At 50.5% G+C, this 15,762-nt stretch overlaps 1 protein-coding gene across 6 annotated transcripts in view; it reads left to right on the top strand.

The window, feature by feature from the left end:
- LOC146871926 (uncharacterized) overlaps positions 1–15,762 on the top strand; it is a 519,066-nt gene that overhangs the window by 259,619 nt on the left and 243,685 nt on the right. The window contains exons 4-5 of one of the 6 annotated variants that reach the window (XM_085652173.1): positions 6,818–7,085; positions 8,599–8,700. The exons of the other annotated variants lie outside the window; for them this stretch is intronic. Coding sequence (XP_085508299.1) covers positions 6,818–7,063 — 246 coding nt within the window. The 3' untranslated portion in view covers positions 7,064–7,085; positions 8,599–8,700. Of the gene's footprint in view, positions 1–6,817; positions 7,086–8,598; positions 8,701–15,762 lie in introns of those variants that run through there. 6 annotated transcript variants of the gene reach the window in all.

Raw genomic sequence — 15,762 nt, 5'->3', positions numbered from 1 at the left:
ACACACTCACAACTCACCCATCACACAACTCACACACCATCAGCACCTCATACAAAAGCACACACACATACACTGCAAAACCAACACCAAACCAACATCACTTGCGCCCTCACACACACATCCCTCACCACCACCACCCATCACCATGCCCCCAAAGAAGAATCCAAAGTTCACAGATAGTGAGTTAGAAGTGCTGGTAGACAAGATCATCAGAGTAGAGCCACATTTCTTTGGTACATTGGTTCAAAGGACCCCCATCTCACAGAAAACAAAAGATGTGGGCGAGGATTGTGGACAAGGTGAACACACAAGCACCAACGTTGCGCACAAAGGATGATATCCAGAACAGGTGGTATGACGTGCGCAGAAGGGTCAAGAAACTCATCGAGAAAGATCACGCCTTGAGTCAGCGCACCGGCGGTGGCCGTCCTGCCAAACCAGTCTACTTCAGGACCTGGGAGGAGAAGGTGCGGGACATCCTACCACCAGAGAGCGCCCATGGCCTAACAGACATCCCAGAGACTGGTGAGTACACAAACAACAAACCCAAGATTGTGTAGCAAGGGGACAGTGAAACCATGCACCCCAAGCAAACCTACACTAACCAATAGATAATTAACCCAAGATGTGTATGCCAGTCACACAAACACAATACCTGCCATCTCATAGTGACTGGGGACTGTGTCATGACATGCACCAACCTACAAAAAAGTAAGCAAGCCACTGGCACTAAGCCAAATACATCCAGCAAGACAGTTTGCCACCACAAACACACCACCTCACAGTGCAGCTGACTGTCAGGAAGGAATAGTGGGGATGCAGGTGAAGTGAGTGTAGCCAAAAGCATGATGGGGCCTGTAGTCACAGATATTGCTCCCCCTCCTGATTGGCCCATCACGACCTCTCTGAAACATGCCCACATCACAGGGAGTGGAAAATGACTGACAAGATGGCTGACACTGAGTCCTGCTGTGGGGAGCACAAGGCCCTGCTAAGGCATGTGCGCAAATCAGAAGCAGGACACCACTGACTGACATCCTGAAAGACAACTTGCACGCCCTACAATGGAAGCACATGTCATGATAGGAAGGAGGACTGACAGCCCTGACCATACTAATCAGCATGGGGAGATACCCCCCAACACAAACTCCACACAACTCACCGGGTACAATGCTTTGACACACACCTCATTGAAATATCAGCAATAGATCCCCCGTACTGGCTGCTGCTGTGTGAAGCACAGGGGCTCACTTGGGACATGTAGCCAAACAAACACCAGGATTTCACAGTCAGCCATCTTGCTATTGCTGTCACACCCCCTCACAGGGAAGCAAAGTCAAGAGGGAGGAAGCATGGGCATGCTGGGAAGGGGGGTGTAGCCAAGAGTATGATGGGACTCGCAGTCACAGACAACCTACACCCATCCACATGGCCCAGCAATATCAACCTATACCATACTCGCCTCACAGGGAGTGGGAAGGGACCGACAAGATGTCTGCCACTGGGCTCTGTTGTGGGGAGCACAAGGCCATGCTGGCAAATGGCCAACAACAAGATCAAACTCTGTCCGTGACAAGCTGGGAAAAAGCAGTGTACAGGCAGGCATCTGTTATAAAAGTAGAAAATGTCATGTTTGTGAACCAACGATGCATGTTGAACCATAAATCACATTGTGTGTCTCTTCCAAACACAGGTCGTGCTGGGCACCCACTGACAAATGACAAGGATACCCAGTCCCAGACTCTGTTGGACACTGAGCTCTCTGGTCTGACTCTCTCACTGTCCTCTTCGGATGATGATGACCAACCTGGCCCCTCCGGTGTGAGCCATCATGCAGCACCAGCAGCAGCAACATCTGCCCCCCCTGTACCCACACCTCCACCATCTGGACACCGACAGGGCACCCCCGCCAACAGGGACAGACCAAGGTCAATCAACACCCACAGCACAGGAACACAGGACCCCCCGGAAGCTACAGCCAACACCATCAGCAACACTACCCAAGGGGTCCCAGGGTCACCTGTGCATACCGCCGCTGGTCCTGCCCATGTGGAGAGGGGTGCTGGGAGGGGTGGGAGGCACAGGGCATGCCTTGCAGAGGGGTCTGGACTGCATGATGACCCCCAACTGGCACGCATCATAGATGCGTACCAGGATAACACCGGAGGATTTGGCCAGGTAGTGGGGATCCTCAAGGACATGCAACAGGAGCAGGTCGCCCACCATGCCCGCATAGAGGCAAAGTGGGATCCCCTTACTGCGGTGCATCGGGACATACTACAATGCCTCCACCAGATCAACACCAACCTGTCCCCACCCCCCTGTGTGCCCACAACATCTGTCGCAACACCATCTGCCAGTGCCACAGGGAGGGAGGAGAACTCAGGCGGAGAGTCCTCTGCACCGCAGAGGCCTGCACATGAGGATCCCCCCCCCCCCGGAAGAAGAGGGGTCGTCCGAAGAAGGACATGTGAGAGGCAGATGTCCCAGCACATCCCCCAGGGCCTCTAAACCTGTTCTTTGTGCGCAACCCGTTCACCTTGTCCAATCGCACACAACTCGCCCACATGACATGGAGGGTTCATGTTGGCCCAATGTATCAGATGACTGTAGACTTTACTCTGGACATATCATCTACCAGCACGTCCAACTCAAATGTGAACTTTGGATTCCCAAACCACTGTACAGCACCCAACATCCTGTGCACCTCACTCACACATGTTTGTAAATAAACTCACCAGTACACCATACTTGCCTCTGTTGTGATTCAAACTTGTTATGTGCAGGGCGAAGTCGATCTGCTACACAACACAGTGCATGCCAAATACTGCAACAATGTGACCAACGTAAGGTCAGTCATGGGGATGTGACACATGTGAGGGAGACACACCACTATGGCAACACAAAACATACTCACCATGGCCATGTGACTCATCACACACAATGATGTTGACCTGAAACACATTGGCATGCACAGACACAACACCAAACACAATCAGTGGTAACAAGTCCACAGGTGAGGTAAGCAAATATCACTCAGATGTGGGAAGACAGACAACGCACATAACAAAGCGTAGCACAGGTTCATTACACACCAGCAACATGTTTATTCCACAATAGTTGCACGGTAATTCTACGTAGCAGTGGACACACGCTCACAATGTTTTGGAGAATGGAAGTCCAGGGATGTGTGGTACATCAGCTGATGGGAAATCTCAACTTCCACACTGGTGTTGGCTTCTAGGTGTTGGGGGTCAGTGTTGACCAAACAACAGGCAAAGGACCCTGAGAAGGACAGACAAGATACAGTCAAAAGCACAGACGAACAGGAGAGAAATGCAATACACATGCACAAAACATGTTGCAAAACACCTACACAAACACTAGTTAGCAGTACTACCCTATTGTGGAGTACACACCACCTGAATGGACACATCACAGCACACATCCAGTCAAGTGGCACACAGACACACTCAGACAGCAACAGAGCTGGCTCAATACATTCCTGGAAACTCACTTTCAGGTGAAGAAGTTGTTGATGAGCTGGGAGCGGACGTCACCATCATCTTCATCATCCTGGCCCAGGCCGGGATCCTCCACAGGTGCTGGACGTTGGTCGTCGTCATCCTCATCCAGGATGAGAGGCACCTCCTTCCGCACCGCCATGTTGTGTAGCATGCAGCAGACCAGTATTATTTTGAACACCTTTACAGGCTCATATGGGAGGGCCCCTCCGGTCTTGTCCAGGCAGCGAAAGCGGCTTTTCAGGAGGCCGAATGTCCGCTCAATCACCCTCCTGCTTCGACCACGTGCTTCATTGTAGCGCAGCTCGGCTGGTGTCACAGGGTTCCTGAGGGGTGTCAGCAACCACGGCATGTTGGGGTATCCGGAGTCACCTACACACACAAAAATGAACAAGTAGATGAGTTTGGTAGAAGTGTGGAATACAACAATGACAAACACACACAATGAGAAACAGTCAGTACACACTGACAAGCCAGGCACGCTGAGCTGGCATCTGTGACTTCAGCGTTGCAATGTGACTACTCCTCATTATGAACCAGGGAACTGTGCACACACATGTGTGATCAACATGTCAGCAAGACAGACCACCAGAGCATTGATCGAATGGTAGTGCTTCCTGTTGCCGGTATGCCTGCTCATGTGCCTGTGGTGGTATCAGGGCAACATGTGTCCCGTCAATGGATCCAATGATGTTTGGCATCCTCCCCAGTGTATAAAAGGCATCCTTAATTTCAGGGAGTTCATCTTGGCTCGGGAACTTGATATACAGGTCGAGGAATTGCAACATCCCCTCCAAGACATCGCGTAGCACCCGACTAAACATCGTTTGCGACATATCACCAGCAGTTGCCACAGTGTACTGGAAGGTACCAGTAGCAAAGAAGTGCAGGGCTGCCATCACCTTCACCTCTGGGGTCAGTGCTGTAGGGTATGTCCGGCCAGGTAGCAGATGTGGCGCCAACTGCTCCGCCAACTCCTCAATCAGTGGCTTGGTGAAGCGGTACCGTCTGATGCTGTCGTGTTCCTGTATGGTTGCAAGGTCTGGGAACGGACGATGCACAGCTGGTGCCCTGCAGTACAGAGATGCACAAAGGAAGATTGTCAGTACATCCCCCCATGTGGCCATGACCACGATCACTCTCACATGCTAGTTCATGACATTACACAATGTACTGAGGTGTGTGCTGTTGGTCATGGACACATATGTCACCTACAAGACCACCACCTCACATCTCAATTCCACATGACCACATGAGTCCCATGTAGTGCAATGGGCTAATCATTTGGCTGTGTCACCCAACCTATGTGCTGCTGCAACGTTCAAAAAACCCACCCCAGTGACTAATGAGGACTCATGTCTCCCAGGCATCACAGATCTTTGCCATGCAGAAACCCAGGCTCCCTGTATTGCCACATCAGCACAGCAATGGACATGGCGTAGCACGTACACACCACAAGGCAAGCGTAAGTCCCACAGGTAGTGCCCACTGTTGTCCATGCCGGCCCTACATGTACGTCTCTTAGACACACACCCCATCAAGGTTGATGCATATACCACATGGATGTGGAGACTGTCACCCATTAGTAACATGTGATCAGACACATCTAAGACACAACATGCACACAGACTGTGGGTGCACATCAGTATTGGGGCTACAGGTCTCACTGTGACGTACATGCCATCACCCCCAGGACTCAGGGTGTATGTGACATGCCCCAAACATATCCAACATGACACTGTGGCCTTCACTCATGCCAATTACTGTCCAATTGCACATCACAGTGCTAATGTGCACAACACACAAAGGACTCTCACCCCATGTACAAGATAACAGCCTGAGAGTGGCTGCACAAAGTGCCAGACAAAAAACTGCTGTGGCCCCCTCAAACACCCAGGGAATGCAGCCTCACATGCCATGGGACACTGTGCGGCCAATGCTATAGTGTGGCAGGTGTGTGCAGGTGTCCATGGCCAGTATATGTGTGTTGCATCCGTCTAATAGTCTCACTAATGCGGTCCGACGCGGGTGACAATGCGTACGCATTGCACGGGTCATGTCCGAGCCGTGCGTACGCCTTGTCATTGAATGCAATGAGGTCCGACGCGGGTGACAATGCGTATGCATTGCACGGGTCATGTCCGAGCCGTGCGTACGCATTGTCATTGAATGCAATGAGGTCCGACGTGGGTGACAATGCGTATGCATTGCACGGGTCATGTCCGAGCCGTGCGTATGCCTTGTCATTGAATGCAATGAGGTCCGACGCGGGTGACAATGCGTACGCATTGCACGGGTCATGTCCGAGCCGTGCGTACGCATTGTCATTGAATGCAATGAGGTCCGACGCGGGTGACAATGCATATGCATTGCACGGGTCATGTCCGAGCCGTGCGTACGCCTTGGCCATTGAATCATATGGAGATGGGTGCATGTGTACATTCAAAATACGCGTTGTACAATCAGTTGAACGAGCCGGGCGCAGCCATTGGCTCAGGACTGTCATGGAGACGTATGCGGATTCAAAACTTGTACGAGTTGTGCACTGGAAATTCAGTTGGAAGCCTACAACAATGTTGCAATTTCAAGTGTTCCATGAAGGTGAATATTTGAACGATGCGGAAGGCGTGTACGAGTCGTACTTTTAAATGGATTGGCCAGATTCATAGAATGCAACCGTGTTGGACCTATCACTTTGGACACATGGCACAGAGTCTGCCTCTGCAGCACAGATATAACACTGGCTGGACCCCAGGGAGCCCACTTGCCTGCACTACATGCTACTGGACCACATCCCTGCTACCACTGCTGCTGTCTCTGCATCCTCTGGCTCCTGCTATGGCACGTCCACTGGAGAGGGCCCTAGCCTTCACTGAGGAGGAGAACCAGGCCCTGCTAGACAGGCTCCTTCCAGAGTAGAGAAAGCTCTATGGGACACCAGGGGAGCAGATGAGTGTGTTGTCCACTGCCTTCCTAATTAAGCATGTTGTCTGACTAGCAGTACTAGCAGTGTGTACAGCAGTGGCAAGCATTATCACTGACTACTTTCATCCCCCAAAGTGTGTAGGGACATGTACTGAATATTTTTCCTGCTGCCAAAGTGCATTTTTGCCAGCTTAAACTATCCATGCATTGTAAACATGTCAGACATGCATGTGAATTTTCATTCCCCAGGGTTGCACTACCTGTGTAATTATTTTCCCTTTGTAATGATGACATGTATATCTAATTGTGTTGCTGCACAAATCTGGGGCATGTGTGTTAATGTACTTTTCACTTTGTCCTCCTCACAGGTTGATGCCCACCAGAAGCAGGAGATCTGGCTGACCATCGCCCGGGCTGTTCGTTCTGTGGGCGTCTACAAGTGCCGGATCCGCAACTGCCAGAAGAGGTGGCAGGACCTTCGGGGCCGGACCCGGAGGATAGCTAGAGTTCAGCTGAAGCTGTCACCTCCACGCAGGAGGGGCGGACACCGGACCCTGACTCCCCACATGCTTCGGATACTGGCGGTGGTCTTCCCGGACCTGGATGGCAGCTGAAGGCCAGACAGCAGCAGGAAGGGTTGGAAGTCCATGCCTGATCTGTGTACTATGTCTGACATGCAAATAGCAGTCTTTTGTCCGGGTCACACTTCCACATTATGTAGGTCTTGTAGTCCCCAAATCAGGTCCCTCATCTGTGTGATGCACCCTCCTCATCTATTCCACAGGTGTGGCCCCTACAGTCTTTGGATTGTGTCACTAGGGCACTGTCTCCCTGCAGTCAGCTATGTATCAGGTACCAGTCAGCATCAGTTCTCGTGACTCTGTTGTGTGTGTCATGGGAGGGTCAATTGTTTACACAATGCCTGAGATCTGACATGTGAACTGTGTGTGCCATTGAGATGTGTACCAATTGCTGGTCTGACTCGCAACATGTTTCTGGGGTATTCAATACAAAACCATGCAGCAGGGTACTCAATTTTTGGGTACCAGGAGTAGGTATGGCAAGTGTGCCACAATTGCTTAGCCACCTGACTACTGTCCGGGGCAAAAAACTGTTTCACTTAGTCCTGCCCCCTCAAGGGCATTCAGAAACACTCTGTAATCCCACTCCTGTGTGTGAAATTGCAGGTTGTGCTTCGTGACATGTGCCCTCAGGTGTGTGCCTCTGTTTCATTAGGGTGTGGCTTGTTGCTACGTACAACTGGGGTGTCCATGATTCCGAGTGTCAGCATGACATCTGCAATGTGACTGTGGGAGACAAGACCTGTGTGATATATAGGTGTGTGAGCATCTGACAGCGCACAATGGTGTATGCAACTCTGTCCCTCATGCAGCTGGGTTATATGCATGGCAGACTGTGATGTGTTAATGTACATGGATTCGTGTTTGCTGAGACTCATATGTCTGATTTTCATGATGTGGGGTCTTCTGGGTCCTGGATATGTTGTTTGCATCGGATGGGCAAGTGCGGCGGTCATCTGCAGAGTCAGATTTTGCCCCTGAGCTAGGATTGTGAGTCAGTGCATATTGTTGTTGTCTGGATGCCCTGCCCCTGTGCCAGGAGACAGTGTTGACTGACTTACAGTGTCATGGCATTGAACTTGCTATGAGTGAGCCTGCGTTGTGTTCAAGTGTGCACCATGCACCCCATTGTGGCCTTGCCCATCAGGACATGAGTACATCATAGTGTGTGTTGCTGGCATGCATCCCAAGCATGTGAAATGAGTCTCTGCCCATCCCTTCATCCAGACACCTGTGCTGAGTCAGTCGCAAGAGATGTGCTGTGGGTCTAGTGACATACTCCTACATGTTCACTTGCATGTACAACTAATGTGTGGGTGGTGCATGTTGGCACATTGGGGTATTAGCATTGAACATGCAACAGACATATGTGTGCAAATCAAGGAGGGATATGTGTGCCATGGTTGATGTTGGAAATGACAATTGTCTTATTCTAAACAGTGTTGGCACTTTGAGCTGTGTTCAGCTGATGATTCCAGGGCTTGCCCTGTGATGTGATGTACTCACTGTGGTGTGTGCAGTCGGTGCAGGTGACTGATGTTGTTCTGTTACTTCCTATTCCTATCCAGATACATCCACGGCCACAGGAGGACACAGCTCCACAGAACAGGTGGAGCCACAGAGCCTTACAGGGACAGAAGGAGAGGAGTCAGGTGGACCCAGTGGCACGGAGGCCGATTTCAGCCACACAGAGGAGTCGTCAGCACCATCCCCCCAGCTGAAGGCCACAGCAGCTCTGAGGATGACTCCCCTGTGGAGACGGGTGTCAGCAGCCACCGAACCCCAGCTAGTGAGGCTCTCTCTGCCACCGCCACCACCACCACCACCCCCTCCCATCGGCTCCCATCCCAGAGGTCCCTGTGGCTTCCGTGTTCATGGGCATGTCTCCTTTGTGCCAGGCACCGCACCCCCTGCCCCTTTGTCCCCTGCTGCTCTGAGTGAGGAGTCTGTGGACTTACTTAGACAGATGCATGTGGGGCAGACGTCGCTGCTGAAGGTCCTCCATGCACACACAGGTCTGTTGACACAACTGGTGTCATTCATGGAGGGTATTTCCTCTGGCATGTCTGGCCTATAGAGGACCAACCAGTCCGTGGCCTCCTCCCTGACGGCAGCAGTGTCCCTCCTCCAACAGTCCCACACCCCTCCTACCCCTGCAACACCCACAATTCCTAGCACACTACCTGTCCAAAGCACAGAAACCCCCAAACCAAGAGCTAGACGTGCACACAAGCAAGTGCAGGGGACTGATTCCACACTCACAGGGGCTGGTTTTCTGACACACACAGAGTCATCCACAACCACTCCACAGTCCTCCGAGACCTCTCCCTCCCAGCCCCCTTCCCTTGCCTCACCTGCAACCCCATCCCCCCAGAAGATCTTCCTCTGTGACCTTGGCCTCTTCCCCACTGACCCAGCAGATCCTGATTTCAAGGGGAAGAGGAAGTCCCCACACACAGAAGAGAGTGCCCCTCACACCCGGACACCCTCCCCCAGGCGCACTCAGACCGAGACGCCCACCCGCAAGTCCCCCGGCGCAACAAGAGCAAGACCCCCCCCCACCAGCACGCAGCTCCAAGGCAAAGTCTCCGTCCTCCATCCCCCAGGCAACCACTCCAGAGGTTCCCCTGCCACTCCCTGCCCCGGGTTACGCCACACACAGATACACCATCCCCAAAATGCTAAGGCCATCCCCCCTAGCACTTGCTCCTCCACACCTGGTCAGACAGTTGCTGCCACTGATGTGGGGACCGTGTCACCATCCCCTGCCCTACAGACCTCACCTGTCCCCCATTGCGCTCCCATGGATGTAGGCACTGCTTTGGAGTCCACGCCCAACCCGTCTGACTTGGGCACTGCAGTGGTGAGCCAATCCACTCCATCTGACCTGCCCACTGGAGTTGTGCCGGCACCCACCCCATATGACTTGTGACACACAGTTGTGACAGCACCCACCACTTCAGTCATCTCCACTGCAGTTGCAATGTCTCTCGCCTGCATCCCCCACCTCTTCACTGCCTCCTTCTGCTGCGCCCTGATCCTGTCCCTGCGGTGCCTGGCCTGCCCCCATGTATGCCCCTCCGAGGGGATGACCCCCGTCCGTAGCAGTGCAGGCAAGCAAGGTGTGACAGTTGTCACTCTAGTTCACTCCTTGGCAATATGACATGGACTGGCCATTGGCCTTTTGGGTGCACAGACGTTTCGAATTTCATATACTGAATTTGTGACTCTAGTTCACTCCTTGTCCTTTGGACATGGACTGGCCATTGGCCTTTTGTTGGAACAGACGTTTCACTTTTCATATGCTGAATAAAGCTTTTTACTTTGTCCCTGTGAACTTGATTTAGCTGTACATCATGTTGAGGTTGTTTTAGATGCCCTTGCACCTGTAATGCTTGGTTTACAATGTTGCATACTGATGTGTTGATGTGAGGTACTCCCTGTGGTCCATGTGATATGTATCCTATTCTGGTGGGTATCCATGTCATCGTTTGCAGCTACCTAGATGTGTCTGGATCAACCATTTGTGTACATTTCTCTGTGAGCATTTAATTGCCATGGTCACATCTGTGTCTTGCACCCCTGCACATATGATGTGCTTCCCATTGTCCAAATTGTCACTTCCACATACTTTGTGCTCATCACTACTGGCCCTACAGGTGTGGGCATCATTGGTATAAGAGCAACTGGGTCCTCTGTGCAACTTGCTGTACATATGTATTGAGTATGTGCAGATGACTTAAGGGAGACTCACGTACCCAGGCTGTTGTGACCAGAGACCTTCAGTGTGCGGTAACTGATGGCTGACTGACCAAGTGTTCTGCAGACATGTGTGGGACTTGCGGTGAATATGTTTGGCACAGCTGGGCTCCCACAGGAGTTGTGTCCCCTCAAGTTAGTGTGTTGTCCAGTGACATGGCCTGGGCCCATGGTGTGTATTGTATGTGCATGTGTGTGTGTCCACATCCCTGTTCATACACAGACAGTGTTCCCTTGATATGTTCGTGTTGTTGATACTTGCTGAGTGGTACTGGGTTAATCCCACTACTTTTCCAATGGGCTACCAGATGTGTGGGTGCATGACTCACTCCTGATAATTGGTGTATCATCATTGTGATTTGTCAGTTCTGAGTGTTGATGATGTTGTCAGACACAGATGGGACACAGTGAGGGTTCCTCAAGGCACTTGTTTGTTCGCAATATCATGTAGTTGTCCCTAGGTGGTAGTTTTCAGTGATTGAGACATTTGTATGTGTGTGTGACTGCTCCCACTTGTCGGGTTCACGGCAGCGATGCTGGCAGGTGTCAGCATGGGTGCCTTGTGTTCCTCCTTGGCATCTGCATAGTCCCGGGACAGTGGCAGGGATTGTGAAGGTCACATGAGCTTTGAGGTCATGGCCACGTACCGCATACTGTACAGTGTGTCTGTCATTCCCCAGGGTTGTAAACAGTCCTTGTGTGATGTGTGTGCACCTTAGTTCCTGCCAACATTCCTGTGTTTGTCATGTGGGCATGTGCAATGTCACCTGTCCATGTGGGCTTCACAGATACACATTGTTGCAGTTCAGGTGTGTGGTGTTGATGGTGGACTGATGTGAATGTTTGCATGGATGGTCCCTTAGCTCCTTTTTGTCCATGGATGAGGGGCCATGCTGAGTGATTTGTGTTTGTCTATGTGTGATGTGCGTTTGTGGCACAGGACACATGTCTGGGTTTCCCAGTTTGTACGACATCTGCCTTTGTCCTCACAGTGGAGGTGTCATGCATGCTTGTGTCACACCAATGTCTTGTCCCTGGGTATTGCGCTGTTGTGTGTCAGTCTCTTGCTGTGTTAGTTGGTGTTCATTCCAGCTAGTGTCACATGTGTCTGTTGTGCTCCCTCTCATCTCCCAACGCCTGATTGCCCACTGAGGGTGTCCCAATGATGGTTTACTTTTGTATGGCACTGTGTCCACATCTGTGTCACTGTGGTTCAGCCCCTCTCATGTGTTGTGTAGTTGCCTGTGGATACTGTGACACACACACACACATGTTGTGTCCGATGTGCAGTGTGAGTTTGCCTGTTTGTGTTTGTGCATCTGCACCAGTGCATTGGCATTGCTGTTGTGGGCCTTTGTCTGGATGCTGTTTCGGTGATTTTGCATGCTGTCCCTGTGAGTCATTTCACATCATTGTGCACATTCATCCTGGTTGTTGGGTTCCATTGCTGGCATGGAATGTGAGTTAGTGAGCTGACACCTACAGTCTACACATGTTGTTTTGGTTGGTATGTCTATTTTCGAGATGTGTGCATGCTTGGAGATGGTCACTTCTGCTGTTGTGTCATTGTACGCTGTGTGCATTGTCAGCCCCCATGTGTGGTGCTTCTCTGCACATAGCCGAGAGTGTTATGTTTTCACAGCACTGTTTGCCTCAACACATCCCTGTGTGTATGGGACACAACCACTATTTTCCCCCAGAAGTGTTTGATGTGTTGGGAGCAGGGATCATACATGCTGTTTGTTATTTGCAGCTTTGACCATGATTACACTTACCTTTTGGTCACTGTGTTGAGGGGGGTTTGGTCCCCATCACCACAATGCTCCACATCTGCTGCATTTTGTGAGCCCCCACTTGACTTCTGTTCTACACAGTGAGGGGGTGTTCTTTTTACATTGCCACAGTGCTATGGTGATGCTTGCCTTGTGTATGTCACACTCATGTGTTGGTCACACATGTGCTGTTACTTACATTGTATGCTCGTAGCCATATTCACTGTGTGGGCATTTATCACAGACTACACACTGTTGTCATGATGTCGTGGGGGATGTATTTTGCGGACATACCTGATGTTTGCGTATGCTGGATGTGTTGCGCATCACCCATACTATGGCTGGGGGTAGCTGGGGTAATGGCCAACAGGTCCCCTGTGAATGGGGGTGGCAGGGGTGATGGGCAATAGGCCCCTTATGGGTGTGGGTGGCAGGGGTGATGGGCAACATAAGCCCTGTGAGAGGGGGTGGCAGGGGTGATGGGCAACATAAGCCCTGTGAGTGGGGGTGGCAGGGGTGATGGGCAACATAAGCCCTGTGAGTGGGGGTGGCAGGGGTGATGGGCAACAGGTCCCCTATGGCTGGGGGTGGCAGGGGTGATGGGCAACAGGTCCCCTATGAGTGGGGGTGGCAGAGGGGATGGGCAACATAAGCCCTGTGAGTGGGGGTGGCAGGGGTGATGGGAAACAGGTCCCCTGTGAGTGGGGGTGCCAGGGGTGATGGGCAACATAAGCCCTGTGAGTGGGGGTGGCAGGGGTGATGGGCAACAGGTCCCCTATGGCTGGGGTTGGCAGGGGTGATGGGCAACAGGTCCCCTATGAGTGGGGGTGGCAGGGGTGATGGGCAACATAAGCCCTGTGAGTGAGGGTGGCAGGGGCGATGGGCAACATAAGCCCTGTGAGTGGGGGTGGCAGGGGTGATGGGCAACAGGTCCCCTGTGAGTGGGGGTGGCAGGGGTGATGGGCAACAGGTCCACTATGGGTGGGTGTGTTAGTGGTGCTGGCCATGCAACCCTTATGGTGGGCTGTTGTTAGTGGCCAGGATATGTATCCCCTGTGTGTGTGTGTGTGCCATTTTGCGTGTACGTGTCGTTTGTTTATGTGGTAGGTGTCTGACTTACCGTCTGCGGCGTCGGTCCCTGATCCGGTCATAAATGTAGAGTACTGGTATGACCTGCGCAATGGGATTCATGATGTGTTCGTGTCGTACACGCTGCTTGTTGCACCGTCTCATACCCACTGCAAGCTGTTCCGTCTCGTAGCCGTGTATTGATTTGTGGTGCGAATCGTAGCTGATATGCTTGTTTTCCGGATGCTGTGACGTGCCGTACGTGATGACCCGTCCGGCGCGTAGGAAGTACGCATCTTACTTGTCATGCCGGAAACTGCTATGAATACTGCTTCCGGGCGAGACGGTTCCTCTGTGGGAGTTACGGCTCGCACGGAGAATGGGTCTTGATTCACAGCCTGCGTGTCGGTCATGTTTTTGACAGTTATGCGCATCGTACTTCCTATACAGGACGGACCGGCTCCGGGTATATGTCGGTCGCAGGGTAAGGCTACGGACAGCTGTCCGACCAGCCATCGGAATCGGCCCCTAAATAATATTACTAGATAAAGTCTATATAGATAAAAAAGCAAGATGGAAAACTTAACATTTTAAAATGTGAGGGAATTTGAAATTGGAGCCTAAATAATTAAGTTAGTATCCTTAGAGTAATTCATGGGATCATTGCAAGTGCATCAAACTGAATATAATATGGACAATGGGTGTCCTCAACTGAATTTAGAGAAGCTTCAAACTTCACATTAAAATTAAATGATTATTTTTTTAACTATTTGTTTTTTGAAGTAAGCAAAATATTTATTCATGTATGTGTTTGTTAAGTGAATGACTGTGTCTGTATTTTCGTGTATTGTTTTGTGGTTCAAGTCATTGAAATTGCTTAGGCTGTGCGAAGGGAAGCCTATTGAGAAAAATGCAGCCACCAGTCCTTCAAAGACTTCCACATGGATTCTCTCTAAGAAAACCTCATTTAGTTCACCACTACCATACAACAAGTGACGTCAGCATTTGCCTCAATGCATTTAACCTGCACTGCAAAAAACATGCACCACAGAAAACGCGATTTTGCAACCCCACATAGTCTGCATAGGTTGCCAAGAAAAAGCACTTCATCTGTAGCTCAGAAATAAAATGAAGGCAGACAAAATCCCAGACAATATCACCCAGCTCAAAACATTCCACTCTGCAGGTAAAATCCTCATCATCAACGCCAAAGACACTTTCATTAGTAACACAACCAACGAAGCCTCTTAGAAAACTAAGCACTCTTGAGGTCAATCAAATACCCTGTCATTCTCATGCCAGATGAGCCACTCATGCAAACATTGGAAATGAACAACGCCATCAATCGGTTCTTCACCAAGAAGCTGAACAAAATCACCAATCAGTGAAACCACACTAACTACAGTCTTACCTCAAATCTGCTCAAACCACTTCCACCCAGGCAACCTTTAATTTGTCTCCCTTAACAACATCTTTTTTCTGATTCTTAGGCATTGTTTGCCATGCCATACATTGGTTTTACATTGCATGCAGAACAATGCAAATATGGTAGTGTGTTGATTATTCTCCTCCTCAATGTGCTGTGGAACTTCTCAAGAAACATTTTTGGAGCTTCTGTGTGCTGGAGACTCTGGTTTGTGTTGGTGTTTGGCACTGGTGATGTAGGAATTTTTAAAATTATTTATCGCTCTTGACCATCACTTACTTTCTTGTTGTTAAAGTACTTTTCGAGGCTTAACTTCTGCACTGCCTGTGAATGTTCATGTACCAATACTATGTGCTGGATTTGAATCATAAAAGTGATGAAAACCCAGCACAAAATGTTGTGGTGGGATTTACTTTTCAAAGCAAATTTTGGAAAGTTGCCTAAAGTAATGCAAAGTAGTACCATACGCTACTTTACACTACTTTGCAACAAGAGGGCGTATCATAGGTGGTACATGGACATTTCATGAAACAAACCCTATCTACTAACATTAGTACACAGGGATTTTCACCCAAAAATATGCCTTCTCAAAGCAGGCAGAATAGTGGAACATGTTTTACTAGTCTCTAATATTTCCTACTTTTCCTACTTTGCAAGTGTGTTGCACTTTACAGCACACATACGAGTGGGAAAAGAGATTCTGGTCA

This window comes from Triturus cristatus, chromosome 1_1 (assembly GCF_964204655.1).
Source record: "Triturus cristatus chromosome 1_1, aTriCri1.1, whole genome shotgun sequence".
NCBI classification, from domain to species: Eukaryota; Metazoa; Chordata; class Amphibia; order Caudata; family Salamandridae; genus Triturus; species Triturus cristatus.
Note: the sequence above shows the minus strand (reverse complement) of the source record. Positions and strands in the feature narration are given on the sequence as shown.